Source organism: Suillus clintonianus, assembly GCF_016758775.1.
Source record: "Suillus clintonianus strain FC179 chromosome Unknown DEU56scaffold_54, whole genome shotgun sequence".
NCBI lineage: Eukaryota > Fungi > Basidiomycota > Agaricomycetes > Boletales > Suillaceae > Suillus > Suillus clintonianus.
Window position 1 is genome coordinate 96973 of NW_024539278.1, and position 16806 is coordinate 113778.

General features: G+C 48.4%; 7 protein-coding genes across 7 annotated transcripts; 4 read left to right on the top strand and 3 right to left on the bottom strand.

Annotated features, from left to right (window-relative positions):
• Positions 1-2528: 2528 nt before the first annotated feature.
• DEU56DRAFT_813617 (uncharacterized protein) lies at positions 2529-3887 on the bottom strand. The gene is made up of 4 exons (XM_041353677.1): positions 3633-3887; positions 3431-3575; positions 3186-3377; positions 2529-3136 (listed from the first exon to the last, which is right to left on the bottom strand). Exons 2-4 carry the CDS (start codon positions 3434-3436, stop codon positions 2588-2590), a joined length of 747 nt encoding a protein of 248 aa, XP_041206649.1. The 5' UTR covers positions 3437-3575; positions 3633-3887; the 3' UTR covers positions 2529-2587.
• Positions 3888-4678: 791 nt separating this feature from the next.
• On the bottom strand, positions 4679-5206 carry DEU56DRAFT_453326 (uncharacterized protein). The gene is made up of 2 exons (XM_041346294.1): positions 4778-5206; positions 4679-4726 (listed from the first exon to the last, which is right to left on the bottom strand). Exon 1 carries the CDS (start codon positions 5135-5137, stop codon positions 4883-4885), a length of 255 nt encoding a protein of 84 aa, XP_041206650.1. The 5' UTR covers positions 5138-5206; the 3' UTR covers positions 4679-4726; positions 4778-4882.
• Positions 5196-7263, bottom strand: DEU56DRAFT_813627 (Abscisic acid G-protein coupled receptor-domain-containing protein). The gene is made up of 9 exons (XM_041353678.1): positions 6923-7263; positions 6761-6861; positions 6472-6706; positions 6315-6423; positions 6215-6266; positions 5983-6155; positions 5703-5933; positions 5586-5651; positions 5196-5533 (listed from the first exon to the last, which is right to left on the bottom strand). Exons 1-9 carry the CDS (start codon positions 6958-6960, stop codon positions 5306-5308), a joined length of 1233 nt encoding a protein of 410 aa, XP_041206651.1. The 5' UTR covers positions 6961-7263; the 3' UTR covers positions 5196-5305.
• A 99-nt stretch (positions 7264-7362) lies between these two features.
• Positions 7363-7713, top strand: DEU56DRAFT_813630 (uncharacterized protein). Its single transcript, XM_041353679.1, has 2 exons — positions 7363-7492; positions 7542-7713. Exons 1-2 carry the CDS (start codon positions 7394-7396, stop codon positions 7644-7646), a joined length of 204 nt encoding a protein of 67 aa, XP_041206652.1. The 5' UTR covers positions 7363-7393; the 3' UTR covers positions 7647-7713.
• A 1363-nt stretch (positions 7714-9076) lies between these two features.
• On the top strand, positions 9077-10373 carry DEU56DRAFT_453480 (uncharacterized protein). The gene is made up of 2 exons (XM_041346295.1): positions 9077-9289; positions 9342-10373. Exons 1-2 carry the CDS (start codon positions 9190-9192, stop codon positions 10073-10075), a joined length of 834 nt encoding a protein of 277 aa, XP_041206653.1. The 5' UTR covers positions 9077-9189; the 3' UTR covers positions 10076-10373.
• Positions 10374-11232: 859 nt separating this feature from the next.
• Positions 11233-13189, top strand: DEU56DRAFT_453496 (uncharacterized protein). Its single transcript, XM_041346296.1, has 12 exons — positions 11233-11273; positions 11329-11551; positions 11617-11712; positions 11764-11801; positions 11854-12064; positions 12117-12169; positions 12217-12312; positions 12365-12515; positions 12564-12596; positions 12655-12738; positions 12790-12869; positions 12928-13189. The coding sequence occupies exons 2-12, from the start codon at positions 11513-11515 to the stop codon at positions 13070-13072; spliced, it is 1026 nt and encodes a 341-aa protein (XP_041206654.1). The 5' UTR covers positions 11233-11273; positions 11329-11512; the 3' UTR covers positions 13073-13189.
• A 2023-nt stretch (positions 13190-15212) lies between these two features.
• DEU56DRAFT_739952 (uncharacterized protein) lies at positions 15213-16774 on the top strand (the record flags this gene model as incomplete). The annotated part of the gene is made up of 11 exons (XM_041348775.1): positions 15213-15251; positions 15318-15413; positions 15474-15511; positions 15564-15774; positions 15827-15879; positions 15927-16022; positions 16076-16226; positions 16279-16311; positions 16365-16448; positions 16502-16581; positions 16630-16774. The coding sequence occupies 11 exons, from the start codon at positions 15213-15215 to the stop codon at positions 16772-16774; spliced, it is 1026 nt and encodes a 341-aa protein (XP_041206655.1).
• Between the last annotated feature and the right edge of the window lie 32 nt (positions 16775-16806).

Below are 16806 nucleotides of genomic sequence, written 5' to 3' on the forward strand. Positions count from 1 at the left end.
CAGGGCGCGAGGGCGTCGAGGTTGTAGCTGTGGTGGTATCACCAATAGCAGGTGTGGTAGATGAATTGGAAACAGGTGGCTGTAGTTGCGAAGATGGCTGGGTCTGAGTCGCACCGCTGGATTGAGTGGCGTTGGGTTTGGAAGGCCGCGAGGTGCCAGAAGTAGTGTGAAATGGTATCTTTTTCCGTTTTTCCCTCGCACAAGCATTCCTCTGCATGATGTCAGGTCGAGTCGAACGTCTGAAATGGAGGAAAAACATACACGTTTTCCCTGTGCATACGGGACCTCAACAACTGCTGAGCTGCGCCCGTTGAATTCGGTGCCCTCGCCATTTCGTCCGCGCCATTTCAAAAGGTGTCGAGCCCAGTCGACAGAGGACGGTGAGGTATCACGTGCATCGGAGTGGCTGCGGTGGAATAAGCGGCCAAGGAATGTACTTCCTTGCGGTGCTGAGGAGTGGAGGCGGCTTCGTGGAGAGAACTGAGCACACCAAGTCAGGAAGAAACATCGAAGTCATAGAAATGACATACCTGAGAATGTTGCCGTGGGTCATCGAAAAAACCTTGGGGTACGCGACGGGCAGGCCGACGTCGCTGGGTCGGATGTCGTGTAGCATTTTCCTAGAGTATATATGTTTGAATGCAATGAAATCTGTTTATGAAGGTGTCACGTACACGGAGTACCGACTTGTTGGCCTGGCAAAGCGCGTTGAGTTGTGAGAATGAAATAAAATGAGGTATGTTGACTCACCTGTGGATCCAACAGAAGTTCGTCGGGACCAGCCTCTCTAACAATGGTAGCAATATCCCACGTGTACGCGTTGGTGTCCCGGGAGCCAGTTGCTAGTAGTTTTCCATCCGCGGAAAATGAGACGCAGACAACTACACGTGCATGCTGAAGTGGAGAACTGATGGGCTGGCCGTTGTCGAGGTTCCACAATCGCGCTGCATCGTCGCATGATGCGCTTGCGAGGATGCGGCCATTCGGGGATATTGCAATGCTCAAGACAAGGGAAGTGTGCTCATGCAGAACTGCGGTCTGCATCCATGTTTTTGTATTCCATGTCCGAATCGAGTTATCCATTGACCCAGAGATGAGCGTTTTCCCATCCACGGTCCAAGCCAGGCACCGCACCGAATATGTATGTCCTTTGAGAGTTTCGACAAGCTCGCCTGTCTTCGCATCCCAGATTTTAATTGAGAACTCGCGGTTATCTTCAGTCCTGGGTCCATTATATCCACTAGTCGCAATCATGGTTGTGTCTGGCGAATAGATGGCTGTGTACACTGCTGCATGCCCTGTCTTGATTGGCCCGGGTGCCAGGATTGTCTCTCCGCTCTCCGCTCTCCACATCCCACTGCCTTACAGTCCCATCCAAAGATCCACTCACTACTCGCCGACCATCTCGACTCCAACAGACAGACCACACTTCCTCTGTGTGTCCCGTCCATTTTGCGATGATCTTCCCTGTGTCGATGTCCCACAACCTCACTCCACCGTCCCTACTCCCGCTAATCACTTTCTTCCCATCTGGGGACAACGTTATACTGATCACTCCACTGTCTCCGTCCCGCCAGTCTTCTCCTATCTGTCTTCCGCTCTCCAAGTTCCATGCCCGCAGCGAGCCATCTTGTGAACAAGTAATGATCCGCTGGCCGTCGAGCAGGTGTACGACGCCCCGGACCCAATCGGTGTGTCCTTCAAATTTCTGGCGAGGCGTTATTGCTGATATGCGTTTCGTTTTAGTGGTAGTTGAAGACATGCTCCAAAATTCCTACTACCGAGTGCTGCAGCACCGTCTCAGCTATCATCCAACATATTCCAAATTCATCACTTACTGAGGACAACAGCGACGGGCAGATAGTAGGGGACAATGGGCGTTCAGGTCAAGTCAGAGTGAAATTAACTGCTTCCTGGTACCCTTGACATGCTGTATCCTCGTGTTCACAGCATATACAGCATAGGCTGTGCAGCTGAAGCGCCCAAACCTCATCTGCTTATATCCCATGAAGTCTCGGTCCATGACTTCAATCGGCTCGTGCCTGCAGCCTTGATAGACTATGATTTCCCCTAGCCTTCCTTGCATCTCTATATACTACGACACGCATGACGAGTACCGCATCTAAGTAGTCTGACATTTGGCAGAGAGTGGAAAGTCGAGAATAGAGAGACAGTCTTCGGATCAACCAGAACAAAGTCGGGGTACTTCGTGTCCGCAGTTTGCTACTCACTCAACGGCGGGGAGCGGCTGATAGTCTGGGATGCACACACCAAAGGCGAACGGCTCAAAACACTTCAAAAACTGCCTGGCGTGGACCTCGGATGTAAAGAGGCTTATGTAAGCCTATCGCCGGATATTTTTGCATCAACACCGCCACTTAACGGAGCGGACATCGAGTTCCGAGGGTCCTACTTCCAAGGCGGAAGCAAACATAGTCAGAGGCTGCTTCGCACATTGCTTCAGAATGACGCTGGTCAACTGACAACTACCCTTCACACATAAGTAAAACTTGCGCGTGATGTATAACATACAATCAACTCCTATAAAACACCAATTCTCGCAATATGGTACACGGTATGCATCCAATTAATAGACCCCAGGAATCAACCTATATTTCACCTCCTTTGCCCAATTCTCCCACTCTTTTCCCAGAGCGCGCTTTAGCATCTTGTCCTCTATCGCAGGTCGGGTGACTCCAATCCAAACACATAATCCAAATAAGACGAAAAAATTGGCCGCTAGTAACGACATGAAAGGAACTTGTAGAATTCCAGACTGCCGCATCCACGACTCTGGGCTTCCGTACATGATCATGATCCCAACAGATTGAAGAAGAAGACCAGTGTAGCTCGGGTGGCGGACGACCGAGTACGGTCCGCTTGTCACAAGTCTATGCTCTTTTCTGACGCTGAGCTGGAAGCTCCAAAACTTTCCCAACGTCGATATGCAATAAAGCCTGAATAGGCCCCCGATCGTGATGGCAAGACTACCCGCAAGAAACGTGGGGGTGATTGGTGTGGGGTGAAGAGAGCGTAGAAGTTGCACAGCTCTAGCGCCGTAGATGCCCCCCGAGGGATCTATGTGCATGGCAAGGATGTTGGCCACTTCAGCAGATGATACTGCCCATGCGCCGATCTAAAATGTTGTCAACAGATCCATACACCATTGTATAAGTGCAACGCACCTTCATCCACTCTAACCCGCGAAATGCCATGAACCATTTTATTGAGGATTCGAACGCGGTGGGCATCACCTTCTCTTCAGATGACGGTGGTGGGGAAGAAGTAGTGAGTGAAACATGGATGCTAATAGCTGAAGCTATGACGAAGGGGATCTTTGATAAACTCATGGTGCTATGACGGACTGTCGTTTGAGCCTGGAATCAGTCATGTTAAATACCTGAACGTTGAGAAATTAGAACACACGTGCTCCCATTTTTCCGACATATATTTGCACTCATGGATACGGTCTGGTCGGGCAGTCATTTAGTCTGCATAAGCGGTCCGCGTGAATTCGCGCGTCTCGGTCAATGGTCGAGCGTGTTGTTTGAGAATATTAATAGATGAGACGGCCTCTATATGTAAAGTGCACTCAGTCAGCCTCAGCGGCTAAGAACAAGAAAGTATATTACGCTTTTGCTTGAGGATGCCCAAAGCCTATAGACGTACGCTCTGGATCCACGTCGGTATCTCGTGGTTCTCTCGGCATCGTGAGCGCACGGTCCATGGTATAAGGATGCATACGCTTACCCTCGGAACACTGGCTTTGCCTCATAAACACCTGACCGTGACGTAGCCAAAATAGCAAGGTTTGAAACAAGTAGCCCCGACGTATCCATTACATTCGGACTTTGTGGAGGAATTGGGTGTCGCGCGTGAGTCAGTGAGACCAGGCGGGACCCGATTGAAAATAGTTCCTTTGAGTTCATCTGATAAAATTAAGTACAAGTATGACTACGACATAACGCCGGCTAATCAGCTCCTCGCCGTATGGTACCCCATGAACATCCAGAGTACTTGCAGTTGTCAACAACGTCGTTGAGTCGGTTACTGGAAGATATTTTGATTAATGAAATGAATGTACCGGGGTCGAGAAACGGAACATGACTGACCCTAAAAACTTGGAGATATTGGGAGATGGACCGGTGGCATCTGGGCTGAGTCCCAGAGCTGTCTGGACAAGCGTTCGAACGCTCACACGCTCGAAAGAATGGTCAGACAACACTGGGAGGTGTGCCCAGGCCGCCTCTGGTTGGTTTGGGGTAATTTACAATTTGCAAATTACCATTACCCCAATCCTGCCAAGTACCCCAAAGCTCTCTACGTCGCAAGGCCAACAGTTTTTAAAAACCCTGGACCAGGGCCGGAGAAAACCCCCGGGTCAGCGGCAGAGAAAAACCCAGATCAGCGGGGCCGTGGGCTCGAAGCCGACAAATATGCTTGCGAAGTGGATGAAACGTGCGACACCTGACAGTTTTTGTGCAAAAACCGTCAGGTGCCGCGCGTTTCGAAACTCCCGCAACGAGTGGATTGATTGATGAGGCGAAGAGTTTGACATGTCAAAGGCAGCAGTGGTCCGTTCTCATCTCCTTCGAAGCCTACATCAATAGGTGTTAGTTTACAAGAATTGGATGTATCATTGATTGCAATACCCTGAGTTCGAGTGACTGAAACTTGGTATCTCCAGCAATTCTGAACAACGGTATATAGATTGACGTTCTTCGACCTGAAAAGGAAACGATTAGTTTGGTCATGGTGGGAATACTTGAAGGCTCACATCAAGAAATCTACACCTGTAGAATACTTTCGACGGGACATTGAGAACGGATTGAGTCAAAGACCTCATACAATATTAATTGAACCTATTATAAATACAGCGGAGTCAACATATGGACAGATAAGTGAAGCAAAAGAAATAATCATCAAATTCTGTTTGCCAAGGACTAGACATGGTCAACAGACCATGTATTGGCTCAATGGCAAAGAGAAGACGAGATCCCAAGAGAAAGAAATCCCCCGACGACGCAAGCCGATAGTGCAGAGGCAAGGTCATCATGTCCTCCAAGTTGCAAGCAGAGCTCGGAGAAACAAGGGCGGCAAAAATTTGATAACCAAAGAATGAGGGCGGTGCCCTCATAATAGTGGTTAAACTATTAAGAACAGATACTACACTTGATCTAAGCCAAAAGGCCAGAGTGGTAAGGATTCATGTTGTCCAGAGCGTCCTTTTATATGTAAATATAAGGTGTGCACGGACCATGTCTACATTAGGCAGGCCGTGTGTACAAGTACAATTGTTCGAATATTACACATCAAAGTCATCTCCTTCAAACGAACTTCTCGCCCAGCGAGCCAGTGCGCATCCCGCAGCACCGATTAGGAATGACCAATCAAACAACCCACCAAATAACGAGTACTCTGGCAGCGTCGCAAACAAGTTCATGCTATCATCAGACGCACCCTGAGAGTCACCGGATGCTGCGGGTGGAAAGGTTGTTCGAAGCTGGACAAGAGTCGACAGGAGATATATACCCTAAGTGCTCGTTCAGTCACACGAGAAACCTCAAAAAATAATTCGCCAATACCATGAGCTGCGCGAGGGTCAATAGCATCAGTGATGCTGATGTTTTACGCGATGTAACATGAAATGCCTGTAGGACATCAATACTGTGGCTGAAATGAAGGTTCAACAGACGACTCACTCTTGTCACACCACGTAGCACCATGCGGAGGGAAAATAAAATGATGACGCCCACAAGGGAAAGACTTATTTGTTTTGATAGAGATGGAATGTCAAATTGCACCTTTCCTTCATCTCCTGTCGCAGACAAGGGGAGGAGAGAAAACAGCCATGCAAGTATATGCGCAACTATATCTCCTGCGGAAGAGGGACTCGAGCTCGATACCGACGGTGAGAGAATGTTGAAGGCTGACTGGCTTAGACGTGATTGAGAGTTTCCAGTCGAAGGAAAGACCACTTACACTACATACGCGGCAGACGCAATAAACTGCCCAAGACCACGTGATAGTCTTGCCCGTAAACGACTCTGCATACTCTGCTGCAATTCGGTTGCGTTTGAGAGCAACAACACGAAGGCTCATCTGCTCTTGAAGAGCTTGAAGACCAATAACTTCCTGCTGCATTGAGCTTTGTTCTTGCAAAGATTCGACGATGTGAATACAGGATCCGATGAAACAGACAAACCATACGTACGTGAATTTCGTTTGAACGACACGCGTGACAACCATGATCCATCTGGTTGTGGCTAAAATATTTGAGACCAAGTGCGACGACTTATGCTAGCCTACTGTACCTTTGAACTTGTATAGTCATCCAAGTCACGAGAACGATCTCGCAGATCACTCTTCACTCTTTCAAGCGCATTTTCAGCAGATGCAATCGATGACGCCGATGGTGTTGACCTTTGCAAGTTCAGTAATAGTAGTGCAACTGGTCGAAAGTCCACTCACCGAGACCAGTTGACGATGCCCCATGCACCACTAACTGCACCGAGCCCGGAAAGTAGCCCGAGGACCGTGGTTCCCAACGTGACTAGCCGCGCAGTGACTGCTGTTAGCGGGTTGTCCAAGAGTAGCTCAGCAGGGAGTGGAATATATGAAAGGGCAAAGATGAAAAGCGCTACAGGTGCTAATCCAAAAGCAACACGAATCGGTAATGCGCGAGATTGCACGAAACCTGGATTATCTGAAGATGATTAGAAGACGATTGGGTAGACAGGAGGGAGTATAGCATTCTTACCAGGACGGTAGGTTAGGATGAGGCTGAACGATATGGGAATAAGTAAAAGAATCGTGAGCAATAGAAGGAATAGTGATGTTCGCCAGCTCAGAAGGCGAATCCTGTTAGGCCCATATAGATTCAGTCACTGCAGAGAGCTTGCACAATCGAGCTACGACACACCTCGGTTCCAACCAATCTAAACCCTGGCACATGAGCATGCAGAATAGGATACTGCACTCAGAAAAGCACAGGGAGAAACACGTCTGCGCGAGTGCTGAATGCCATGGCTGGGTGCTACTGGATTGCGGAGTCACTGCGGACCCTGGCAACGTGTCCTGCGGGGCGAGTTGTTGAAGGTCCTTGTACAACTTCTTTTGCAAGAAGATGCGACAGCTAACGAACAGGAATCCTCTTCAAACACATGAGTGAGCTGCCCTGAACTATTTGGATAGGGGATATACCCTAGTGCAACTACCAGGAATACTTCTGTCGCGGACATGGAAGGGGAAATGAGAAGTAGTAGAACCCTAACCCTACTATAGGGTTTATTGATGGCAGTCACGTCACGTCGTCACGTCATACACTCACGTGGACGGCATATTGCAGCTCGTGAGCTGAACGACCACGACAGCCAACGACCGCACGAACGACATGAATGAACCCAAAAAATCCGACCCTACAACTCAAGTAGTCCATGAGCAAGCTACCGCAACAAACATATCTTACTCTCAACCCTCAGTTGAACCCGTGGTAATTGCTCGACTTTCACTCCCGCAGGCTCCAACTAACGGTCACACAGGCAGAAATAATCTCAGCAGCACAGCGCGGGGATCTCAATGCCATCCGTGAGCTCATAGAATCAGGAAAATGCAAGGTTACAGACAGAGATGACCAGAACGTGTAAGCTTAACGCACCTCTGCTTTTGCCACACTCATGGATGGCCGCAGCACACCTCTTCACTGGGCAGCGATAAATGCTCAGCTTGCGACCTGCCGCTATCTCATAGAACAGGGTGCGGAAATAGATGCAATAGGGGGCGACCTCCAAGCTACCCCTCTGCAATGGGCCGCACGCAATGGATACCTCTACATCGTGCAACTGCTCATATCCCACAATGCCGATCCAACCATCGCTGATACCCAAGGCTACAACTCCCTCCACCTCGTGACACACTCGTCATCAGTGATGCCTCTCCTTTACTTACTGCATCAACCTGTGAACGTCGATTCTCGTGACTTGCAAGGTCATACCTCGTTGATGTGGGCTGCGTACCAGGGCGATGCGTTGTCTGTGGATCTTCTGCTCAAGCACAACGCGAATCCTAACTTAAAAGATGATGCTGGGCTTACCCCCTTACACTGGGCTGTGGTCCGAGGCAATCGAGTTATCCTCCGCCGCCTCATTGAGATGGGCGCAGACATGCATGCAAAAGATCTCGAGGGGCGTACACCAAGAGACATGGCTGTTGAATTAAAGAGCCTAGGAGCATGGAAGAGAGCCATGGAAGAGGGTGGCTTGACAGAACATGGTGTGGTTAAAGCGAAGCCATTGAACGAGGTCCGTTCACCAATTTTGATCTCCTGCTGTAATTTCTGATCTGGCTCTAGCGCAACACCAAAATTGCAATCTTCATTTTACCTTCCTTGTTTCTATATTTCATCTTCACAACGCTTGCTATTCTTCCGTGGTATACGGGCATCATACTCGCCATGGCTGAGTTTTTCGCCATGCATCATGTAAGTGGCGACAAACTTGCCATAACTATGCGATAGCTCATGACAAGCAGATCGTGACCCGGGTACTATTGAACAAGAACACCTACGTTGGAACGGTAAACCAAAGTCCATATTTCGCAGGCATCATCGCAGGGTCGATGCTATGGGTTGGTTACTGCTGGATAACGCGACTGGTGCAGCGTACGCCATATGCTATACTCTTGCAGCCGCGAGCTGACATCATTCCAGAGACAGAATCGCACGCTTTTGTCCACCTGGCTTTCGCAATCATCTTTGGTCTATGTTTATATAACTTCTTCCGTGCCACTACTTTGGACCCAGGTGTTTGCCCTCGACCAGCACACGACGGAGAATTGAAGGCAGTGAGTCTATTCGTGTTCTAGAATGTATCGGCATGTGCTAACGGAGACTGGAGATCATCGAAGACCTTGCTTCAGAGGGCAGACTTAACGGGCAAACATTCTGCATACAATGCATGGTGCGTTGTTAATCTTGTAAGGTGCAAACCTATGTCAACATTTTACACAGGCAAAGAAGCCGCTACGGTCAAAACATTGTCGTGTTTGTGATCGATGTGTGTCGCGAAGTGACCAGTATGTCTTCTCCTTTCTTAAAGAGCCACTAAAGTGAACTCTGTACGTCATAGCCATTGTCCATGGGTCTGGAACTGTGGTAAGCCAAGCTCTTTGAATACCAGCACTACGACTCTGATGCACTTTGTAGTTGGGGCAAATAACCACAGGCAGTTTTTACTCTTTGTCTCGACACTAGTCATCGACATCGTGTTGTTTGACTACCTCGTTTATGAATGTATGTTCTCAATCGTCATCTCGGTGAAGAGTCTTTGTCTGAATGATGTCAGATTTCTCATCGTCATCATTCCCCGAATCTGTCGACTGCTCCGCATTACTCTGCGAGCCGGCCTTGAAGGACGCATTCCTTCTTTGCGTCTCGCTATGGTCAGCACTGCAACTAACGTGGACTACCGTGCTTCTCGTGACGCAGTACTGGCAAGTGACCAGACAGCTAACAACGTTCGAAGTCTCCAACCTCGGGCGTTTCGGATTCATGGGCGGTCGCGGCACCCTCGCCGCTGGCAGTGGAGGTGCCGGTGTGCAAATGGGACATAGGCACCACCATGGCGCTCACCAGCAGAACAGCGACACTGATAGCGAAGCAGAGGGTGGTGCCCACAAACAAGCACACAGCCATACTTTCTGCGGGTCCCTCACCGCACCCGGAACATGTACCGCCTTCCTGCTCAACCTCCTCGGCCTCGACCGGTTCACGCGTGGCCGTGCCGCACGCGGACTCACTTCGCATGCGCGCAATCCATTTGACTTTGGAGCTGTGCGGAACTGCAGGGATTTCTGGACTATGGGGAAGGAGCTTGGCGTGGAGTATGGCCAGGTGTATGATGTTCCCTTGGAAGGCTTTGAGGAGGCCAAGAGACGGAAGGAAGCGGAGCGGGGCGACCTTGAGCATGATCACGAAAGCACGAACAGCAGTAGGAGTAAGAGCCTGCTTGGCAAGCTCAGCATGCGGATGGGTATGGGCTCCAGTCGGAGGGGCTACGAACCCCTGAACCAGGCCTAGCGTGTGTGTAGTCCTTTTATGATGACGAACTATTTAATTTGTTTTATTGTACATGCGGATATTAGACTGCTATAGGTACGTACAATATCCAGAATATAAGCATAAGTATCTTCAGTCAAAAACATGCAGAAGAAAGACAGTGTGATGAGCATCCGAGTCGTACATAAGTGTGTCTTACCCGCCGGTAAGTGGAGGTTCTGGATGTCGTTGGGTATGGGAAGAACAAGTTTGGCTCGGTTCTTCTTGATAGACTGCAGATGCACAGCTGCTTTGCCAAGTTCTGACTCGTGGTACTTAGTCAACGTTGAACAAGTTAAACTCAATGACTTCGGAATCGGAAGACTTCCCGGGGTCAAACTTAGACACGGCCGAGGCTTGGCCGAGGCCCAACACAGATCCACAGAGAACGCGCCCAGTGACTCCCTCCACATATACAACTTTAATCAATTTCTCGTTCACAGTGCACAAGATAACCATGCATAACACGAAGTGCCAACAGTTGCTCGAGTGAGCTCTAACTTGTGGTAGGCAATCATGTCGCCCAGGTACCAACATGAGTCTCAAATCTGAGTCTTCTAGTCCTTTAAACTTCAATTCCAATTACTTAGCCAGTTGGTCGAGCACGGGAGCTTCCAGACGGAAGGCACGTTTACTGCGCTGCTCAAGCCTATCCATTCATAGAAGCTTCAAGAACTCAAAAGGCAATGGATACACGACAATAACCCTTAAACAACACCACGCACGCCTCCCTGTGTCGAAATCGTTGGCGCTGGGCCTGCTGTTGGTATTAAGGACACTGCTCATATGACGTAGAGTCGTAGACTCCTTCGATCCCGCAAGGTACAATGCATGTCTTGACGATGATATTGGCGACGCAGCGTAGTGCCATGCACCGAGTGGTGAGCTCAACATAGCTGAGTGACTCCAATCCACATACTCGTTTAACTTCAAAAGAAGATGCAACACGCGAAAGTCAGCGCCTACGCCGCTCTTTGGTTGGAATCTTCATCTAAGATGAGGTCTGCTTCCCGAATGTCCTTATCAGCATTAGTCCTAAAAGGATGTTGTGTCTTTGGGCCTTCAAGGGGAAAGTCACAGAGGCTTCCTTGCATAATGCGCTATCAGAAGCCTTCATATTTTCCCAAAGCGACTCAGAAGTTATTTGGTTGTTGTATCATTGGATCGCGCACTAGTGCTCGTATGTTCGTTTTACGTGAATACGGAGTCTAACGGGGCCAGCTGACTACTTATAGTCGATAGTTGCCCTCGATCCTCATGGGGGGCGTATCGTGGGTGCCACCGCGATGCACTAACGCGCACTAACACGCACTCGGCTCCTTCCTTGGCCTTAGTTCGATAATATAAATAAGTGGCAGTCTGCAGGAACTGATATCGTGTCTTCCACCCGATTCCTTCACGCACACAGCTGAAGTAGCGATGTCTCTCCCAGATATGTATCGTGAATATCGCAGCCAGGTACGTGTGACTATACCTGCTAAGTAACGGAGGTCAACATTAACTCGGAAACGGTGACATGGTAGGCTGATGGCTGGCAGAACTTGAAGCTTCAATCAACGACTCTCTCGAAGCCCAAGGCTACCGAGGTGACCATCAAAATCCATGCTGTATCCCTGCAGGTCCGTCCTCATTTGAGCCGTTAAATTGCCAAAGATTCAATGTACTCGCAGTTTCGTGACCTGATGGTCTCCAAAGGAATCTACCCACAGTTAGTATTGTTTTTATACATATTTGATTCACGCTCAACGCAGATCTCACAGGCAAAAGTTTGACATTGTTCCTTGCTCTGATGGTGCAGGGGAAATTGTTGCACTTGGGCAAGATGTCAAGGGATGGAAAGTTGGAGATCGTGTCTGCCCTAACTTTGCAGTGGATCACATTCATGGCGACGTCACTGAAGACATCAAATTAACTGGACTTGGTGGTCACATCGATGGCGTGCTTCGGGAGTACATCAATGTTCCAGTTCACGTATGTGTTCTTTCGATATCATCGTCGTATTGCTTGCGAATATCTATTTAAGTCATTGGTCCGCATCCCAGAGCATCTTTCATATGAAGAAGGGTCGAGTCTTCCGTAAGTTGACTATATCTTGACATGCTTGTGACTCAGACTCTCGTCAGATGCGCCGCCTTGACAGCTTACAACGCTTGTCTTGGACCCGTCCCGATCAAAGGCGGAGACTACGTCCTCGTTCTTGGTACTGGTGGTGTATCGATGTATGTTACAATTCGCCGACAGTTCTAACCAATGTTCGAACTGACCTGTTAGCTTTGGCGCCCAATTTGCCCTCGCTTCTGGTGCGACCGTCATCGTCACATCATCTTCGGATGAGAAATTGCAAATTGCAAAGAATTTGGGTGTGCAGCACACCATCAACTACAAGAAGAACGATAAATGGGACGAAGAAGTCTTAAATATTGTATGTTTATTCCTGTGACCTTCGCACCAGCGCGCTTGATATATTTAGACCGGCGGTCATGGGGTTGATCACATCATCGAAGTCAGTCTGGGGCCCCAAATATGCATAATTGTGACCAACCTAATCAAATGTGACACAGGTCGGAGGGCCCAATACTATGCTGAAATGCATCAATGCCGTACGCTATGCCGGGTGGATTCATGTCATCGGCTTCGTATCTGGGGTACGCTTCATAGTTGTATCTTTATTGATACCATTTACACAATCTACGCAGGGCGATAATGGCATTCCTGTGGCCCTTGCCATCCTGAAAGCAATCAACTTCCGCGGAATTTTGATTGGCTCTGTCAAACTGTATGATCCAATCTCGCTATTTTTACATATTCATATTGTACTGATAAGTGACTGGTAGGTTTGAGGACATGAACCGACTCATTACAGCGCGTACAATCCGCCCAATGATAGACAAAGTCTTTCCCTTCGAGGAGGCTACTGAGGCCTATGCATACCTCGAGAGCCAGAAGCATGTCGGAAAGGTAGTAATCAAATTGGTGTAATGTGAAATCATGCGAGGATCAAAGGTAGGGATCGAGAACTCCAATATGTATTATAGCATATGTACAATATATATGTAGGATATGTAACAGTTCAATATGCGACTGTCCCTAGACTCATCTGTGCATCATGTGCGAGGCACGGCAAAGATTCTGATAGATGTACGCTCTTCACTGCCCCATAACTTGCAAGAAAAAAACATGCCCTGGTATCTTGCTGGAGTTCACTATCCAGAAAGAGCAAGTAGCGTCATGGGGTCCCATTTGATACGTATAAATCAGGAGCGACACAATCAGTGCGGGATAAAGATGTTGAAAGTGGGTTATGCGTACCTAGGGACCTGAGTACTGTCCGAATTCGCTTTTGCCCCTAGAGTAAGCATGCAAACGGAGTGAGAAAAAAAAAGCCTTTTCATGGTAGTTTAGATGTGTTCTCTTTTGGAGTTGATATGCAATGGCACCCTCCATTGCAGAAACGTTGGATTTGTTGCGTTCTTGTGCGCGGATGGCTAGTAGTATGACAGGCGCAAAAGGGAGAGTCGTCTAAATCATGCTTGTGTTTCTTTGACGTTGTAACTGCAGTTATTAGTGACTGCTTGCTCGAAGATCAGGCTCACCACGACATTGCCGTGTCCCATAATTTTTTGCAAATCAATTCATCAAATCAATTCCAGCTTAAGAAATCCGTGAAGACCTGGTGTTTACTAGTAGCACTAGAAACGAAGAGGAGGACGCTGTGTAAAGCCCATGTCGAGATCCAACTCCCGAGGGCTTTGTGGGCCGTAGTGTCTTGGGCGAATTTGTCAACAGCCATACAGATAGACCGTCACAAGAGTTGATACACAGACTCTGCATGATGAGAGAGGTTTGTGTTTTTCGCTGGTATACCTTTGCCCATGCTCATGGAATTGGGGTTGGAGTTGACTGTCACAACATATGCGTCGCATCTGGACATTATAATTCCTGGCGCGAAGAATCGCAACCATGATGATGGGACTGCTCCTGGAAAAAACATCGACACATAGCGAGCTCAGATGAATATGTGGCCTGAGAGAAGCACCTAGTAATCCAAGGGACTTGCTTCGAACAGACAAATTTTGAACTTTTATGTTCGCCGGTTGCACAGAAACTTCCCTCGTGCGAATCTGTGGATCAGGCATGTTAATGCACTAGCTGGAAGGTCAGGGGCGTCCTTGAAAATCACTTGGGCTGAAAATAGACTGTCGTAGTCAAGTCGTAGTCGACTAAAACGACCCCGTGAGCTAGTCTCCCACAGTCAGACCTTGATAGAAGGAAGACAACTCTCCCACTTTCTCAAGCCCGCCAGTGAGCAGGACAGTTTCTTAGATACCGTGACAACAAACGGGAAATCGCGGTAAATCCTGAGGATGATTACTCGAGAAAAGTGAGTGAATTGAAGCCAGGTACTGTAGCCTCATGCGTTAATATTCAGGTTTTTCCAAGTGTGAAACGGATTTAGGTGCAGATGCACTTGCAAGTCGACGCTTGCTCGACTTCAGGTTCACGTGAATACTTGCTAGACTTCGGCAGCTGCCAGTGGGTCTAGCGGAGCTTAAACTGCGCGCTTTAGCATCACCACGTGCACGTGCAAGTACTTTGTCTCCCGCACTTTAAGTTTGAATGCTCGCTCGCCAACAAAATTAGACCCGATTACGTGTCTGTCACGGAAAATAAACGGGGATTGTCCTCTACTCTCCCGGCGGGGTGCGCTGGTACAAACGCTGCTGCTCCTGCTGGTACTTGATTTGCCTCAGGTCTGGTATCACTGTGAATGATTGAAGTGCTTCAAGGCACACCCGTTTTCCGTTAATACGGAGTCTAATGGGTCAGCTAATGCTCATTGTTTTCAACAGCTGCACCGATGCGTTTCCGTCCGTCCCCGATGATCGGCCTATGTATGTGCGAATTTTGGAAGCCGATCAGTGACCAATATGAAAAACCCCTGTACATTGATAATACTCAAGTTGCCTTGCCGCGGGTGCCACCGTGCCACCGGGTATGATGCACTTGGTTCCCACCACCAATCTTATTCTTGTACTATAAATGATGTGGCAGTCTCCAGAAACTGATGTCGAATTTTCCACCAGATTCCTCAACTATCACAGCTGAAGCTTAAGCAGTGATGTCTCTTCCAAACATTTCCCGTGAATATCGCAGCCAGGTACGCGTCGCGGCGTGACTTGTATCATTACTCGCATAGGTCGGCATTGAAACCATGACATGGTAGGGTGATGGCCACCAGAACTTGAAGCTTCAATCAGTGACTCTCTCGAAGCCGAAGGCTACCGAGGTGACCATCAAAATCCACGCTGTCTCTCTGCAGGTTTGTCTTTATTGTAGTATTGAACCGTCAGAGACTCAACGTACTCGCACTGTCTCGCAGTACCGTGACCTAATGGTCTCCAAAGGAATCTACCCACAGTTAGTATTGTTTTTATATATAATTGATTCACGCTCAACGCAGATCTCACAGGCAAAAGTTTGACATTGTTCCTTGCTCTGATGGTGCAGGGGAGATTGTTGCACTTGGGCAAGATGTCAAGGGATGGAAAGTTGGAGATCGTGTCTGCCCTAACTTTGCAGTGGATCACATTCATGGCGACGTCACTGAAGCCATCAAGTTAACTGGACTTGGTGGTCATATCGATGGCGTGCTTCGGGAGTACATCAATGTCCCAGTTCACGTGTGTTTTCTTTCGATATCATCGTCGTATTGCTTGCGAATATCTATTTAAGTCATTGGTCCGCATCCCAGACCATCTTTCATATGAACAAGGGTCGACTCTTCCGTAAGTTGGCTATATCTTGATATGCTTGTGACTCAGACTCTCGTCAGATGCGCCGCCTTGACAGCTTATAATGCTTTGCTTGGACCCGTCCCGATCAAAGGCGGAGACTACGTCCTCGTTCTTGGTACTGGCGGTGTATCGATGTACGTTACAGTTCGCCGACAAGATTAACCTATGTTCGAGCTGGATCTGTTAGATTCGGCGCCCAATTTGCCCTTGCTTCTGGCGCGACCGTCATCGTGACATCATCTTCGGATGAAAAATTGCAAAATGCGAAGAAACTAGGTGTGCAGCACACCATCAACTACAAGAAGAACGATAAATGGGACGAAGAAATCTTGAATATTGTACGTTCATTTATGCGAACTTTATAACAACACGCCTATGCCAGGCTTTTAGACTGGCGGCCGTGGGGTTGACCACATTATCGAAGTCAGTCCGCCAAACATTCACGATCGTCGCGAGCTTAATAAAGTGTTGTACAGGTCGGAGGGCCTAACACCATGCTGAAGTGTATTAACGCCGTACGCTATGCAGGCTGGATCCATATCATCGGCTTCGTATCCGGGGTACGCGTCGTTGTGGTTATATATTCATTCATATTGTTGACAGTAGTTTGCAGGGTGACAACGGCATTCCTGTAGGGCTTGCCATCATGAAAGCAATCACTTTCCGCGGAATTTTGATTGGCTCTGTCAAACAGTATGTTTTAATCTCGCTATCTCTATTGTACTGATAAGCGACTGGAAGGTTTGAGGACATGAACCGATTCGTTACAGCGCGTACAATCCGCCCAGTGATAGACAAAGTCTTTCCCTTCGAGGAGGCTACTGAGGCATATGCGTACCTCGAGAGCCAGAAGCATGTTGGAAAGGTGGTGATAAAATTGGCGTGAGGTGAAATTACGTGAAACAATCCATCTGTTGT

What these genes read in the sequence shown, in the direction of transcription:
- DEU56DRAFT_813617 (XM_041353677.1), bottom strand. An exon ending in GCGGGTTAGAGTGGATGAAG is followed by an intron (nt 3,137 to 3,185) that starts GTGCGTTGCACT and finishes ACAACATTTTAG; the next exon opens with ATCGGCGCATGGGCAGTATC.
- DEU56DRAFT_453326 (XM_041346294.1), bottom strand. Translation starts at nt 5,137, where the DNA reads ATGAGGGCACCGCCCTCATTCTTTGGTTATCAAATTTTTGCCGCCCTT.
- DEU56DRAFT_813627 (XM_041353678.1), bottom strand. Translation starts at nt 6,960, where the DNA reads ATGCTCATGTGCCAGGGTTTAGATTGGTTGGAACCGAG. An exon ending in GCGTCTGCCGCGTATGTAGT is followed by an intron (nt 5,934 to 5,982) that starts GTAAGTGGTCTT and finishes CGTCTAAGCCAG; the next exon opens with TCAGCCTTCAACATTCTCTC. An exon ending in TGCTACGTGGTGTGACAAGA is followed by an intron (nt 5,652 to 5,702) that starts GTGAGTCGTCTG and finishes GATGTCCTACAG; the next exon opens with GCATTTCATGTTACATCGCG.
- DEU56DRAFT_813630 (XM_041353679.1), top strand. Translation starts at nt 7,394, where the DNA reads ATGAATGAACCCAAAAAATCCGACCCTACAACTCAAGTAGTCCATGAG. An exon ending in AACCCTCAGTTGAACCCGTG is followed by an intron (nt 7,493 to 7,541) that starts GTAATTGCTCGA and finishes ACGGTCACACAG; the next exon opens with GCAGAAATAATCTCAGCAGC.
- DEU56DRAFT_453480 (XM_041346295.1), top strand. Translation starts at nt 9,190, where the DNA reads ATGCACTTTGTAGTTGGGGCAAATAACCACAGGCAGTTTTTACTCTTT. An exon ending in TGACTACCTCGTTTATGAAT is followed by an intron (nt 9,290 to 9,341) that starts GTATGTTCTCAA and finishes GAATGATGTCAG; the next exon opens with ATTTCTCATCGTCATCATTC.
- DEU56DRAFT_453496 (XM_041346296.1), top strand. Translation starts at nt 11,513, where the DNA reads ATGTCTCTCCCAGATATGTATCGTGAATATCGCAGCCAG. An exon ending in TCCATGCTGTATCCCTGCAG is followed by an intron (nt 11,713 to 11,763) that starts GTCCGTCCTCAT and finishes ATGTACTCGCAG; the next exon opens with TTTCGTGACCTGATGGTCTC. An exon ending in ACATCAATGTTCCAGTTCAC is followed by an intron (nt 12,065 to 12,116) that starts GTATGTGTTCTT and finishes TATCTATTTAAG; the next exon opens with TCATTGGTCCGCATCCCAGA.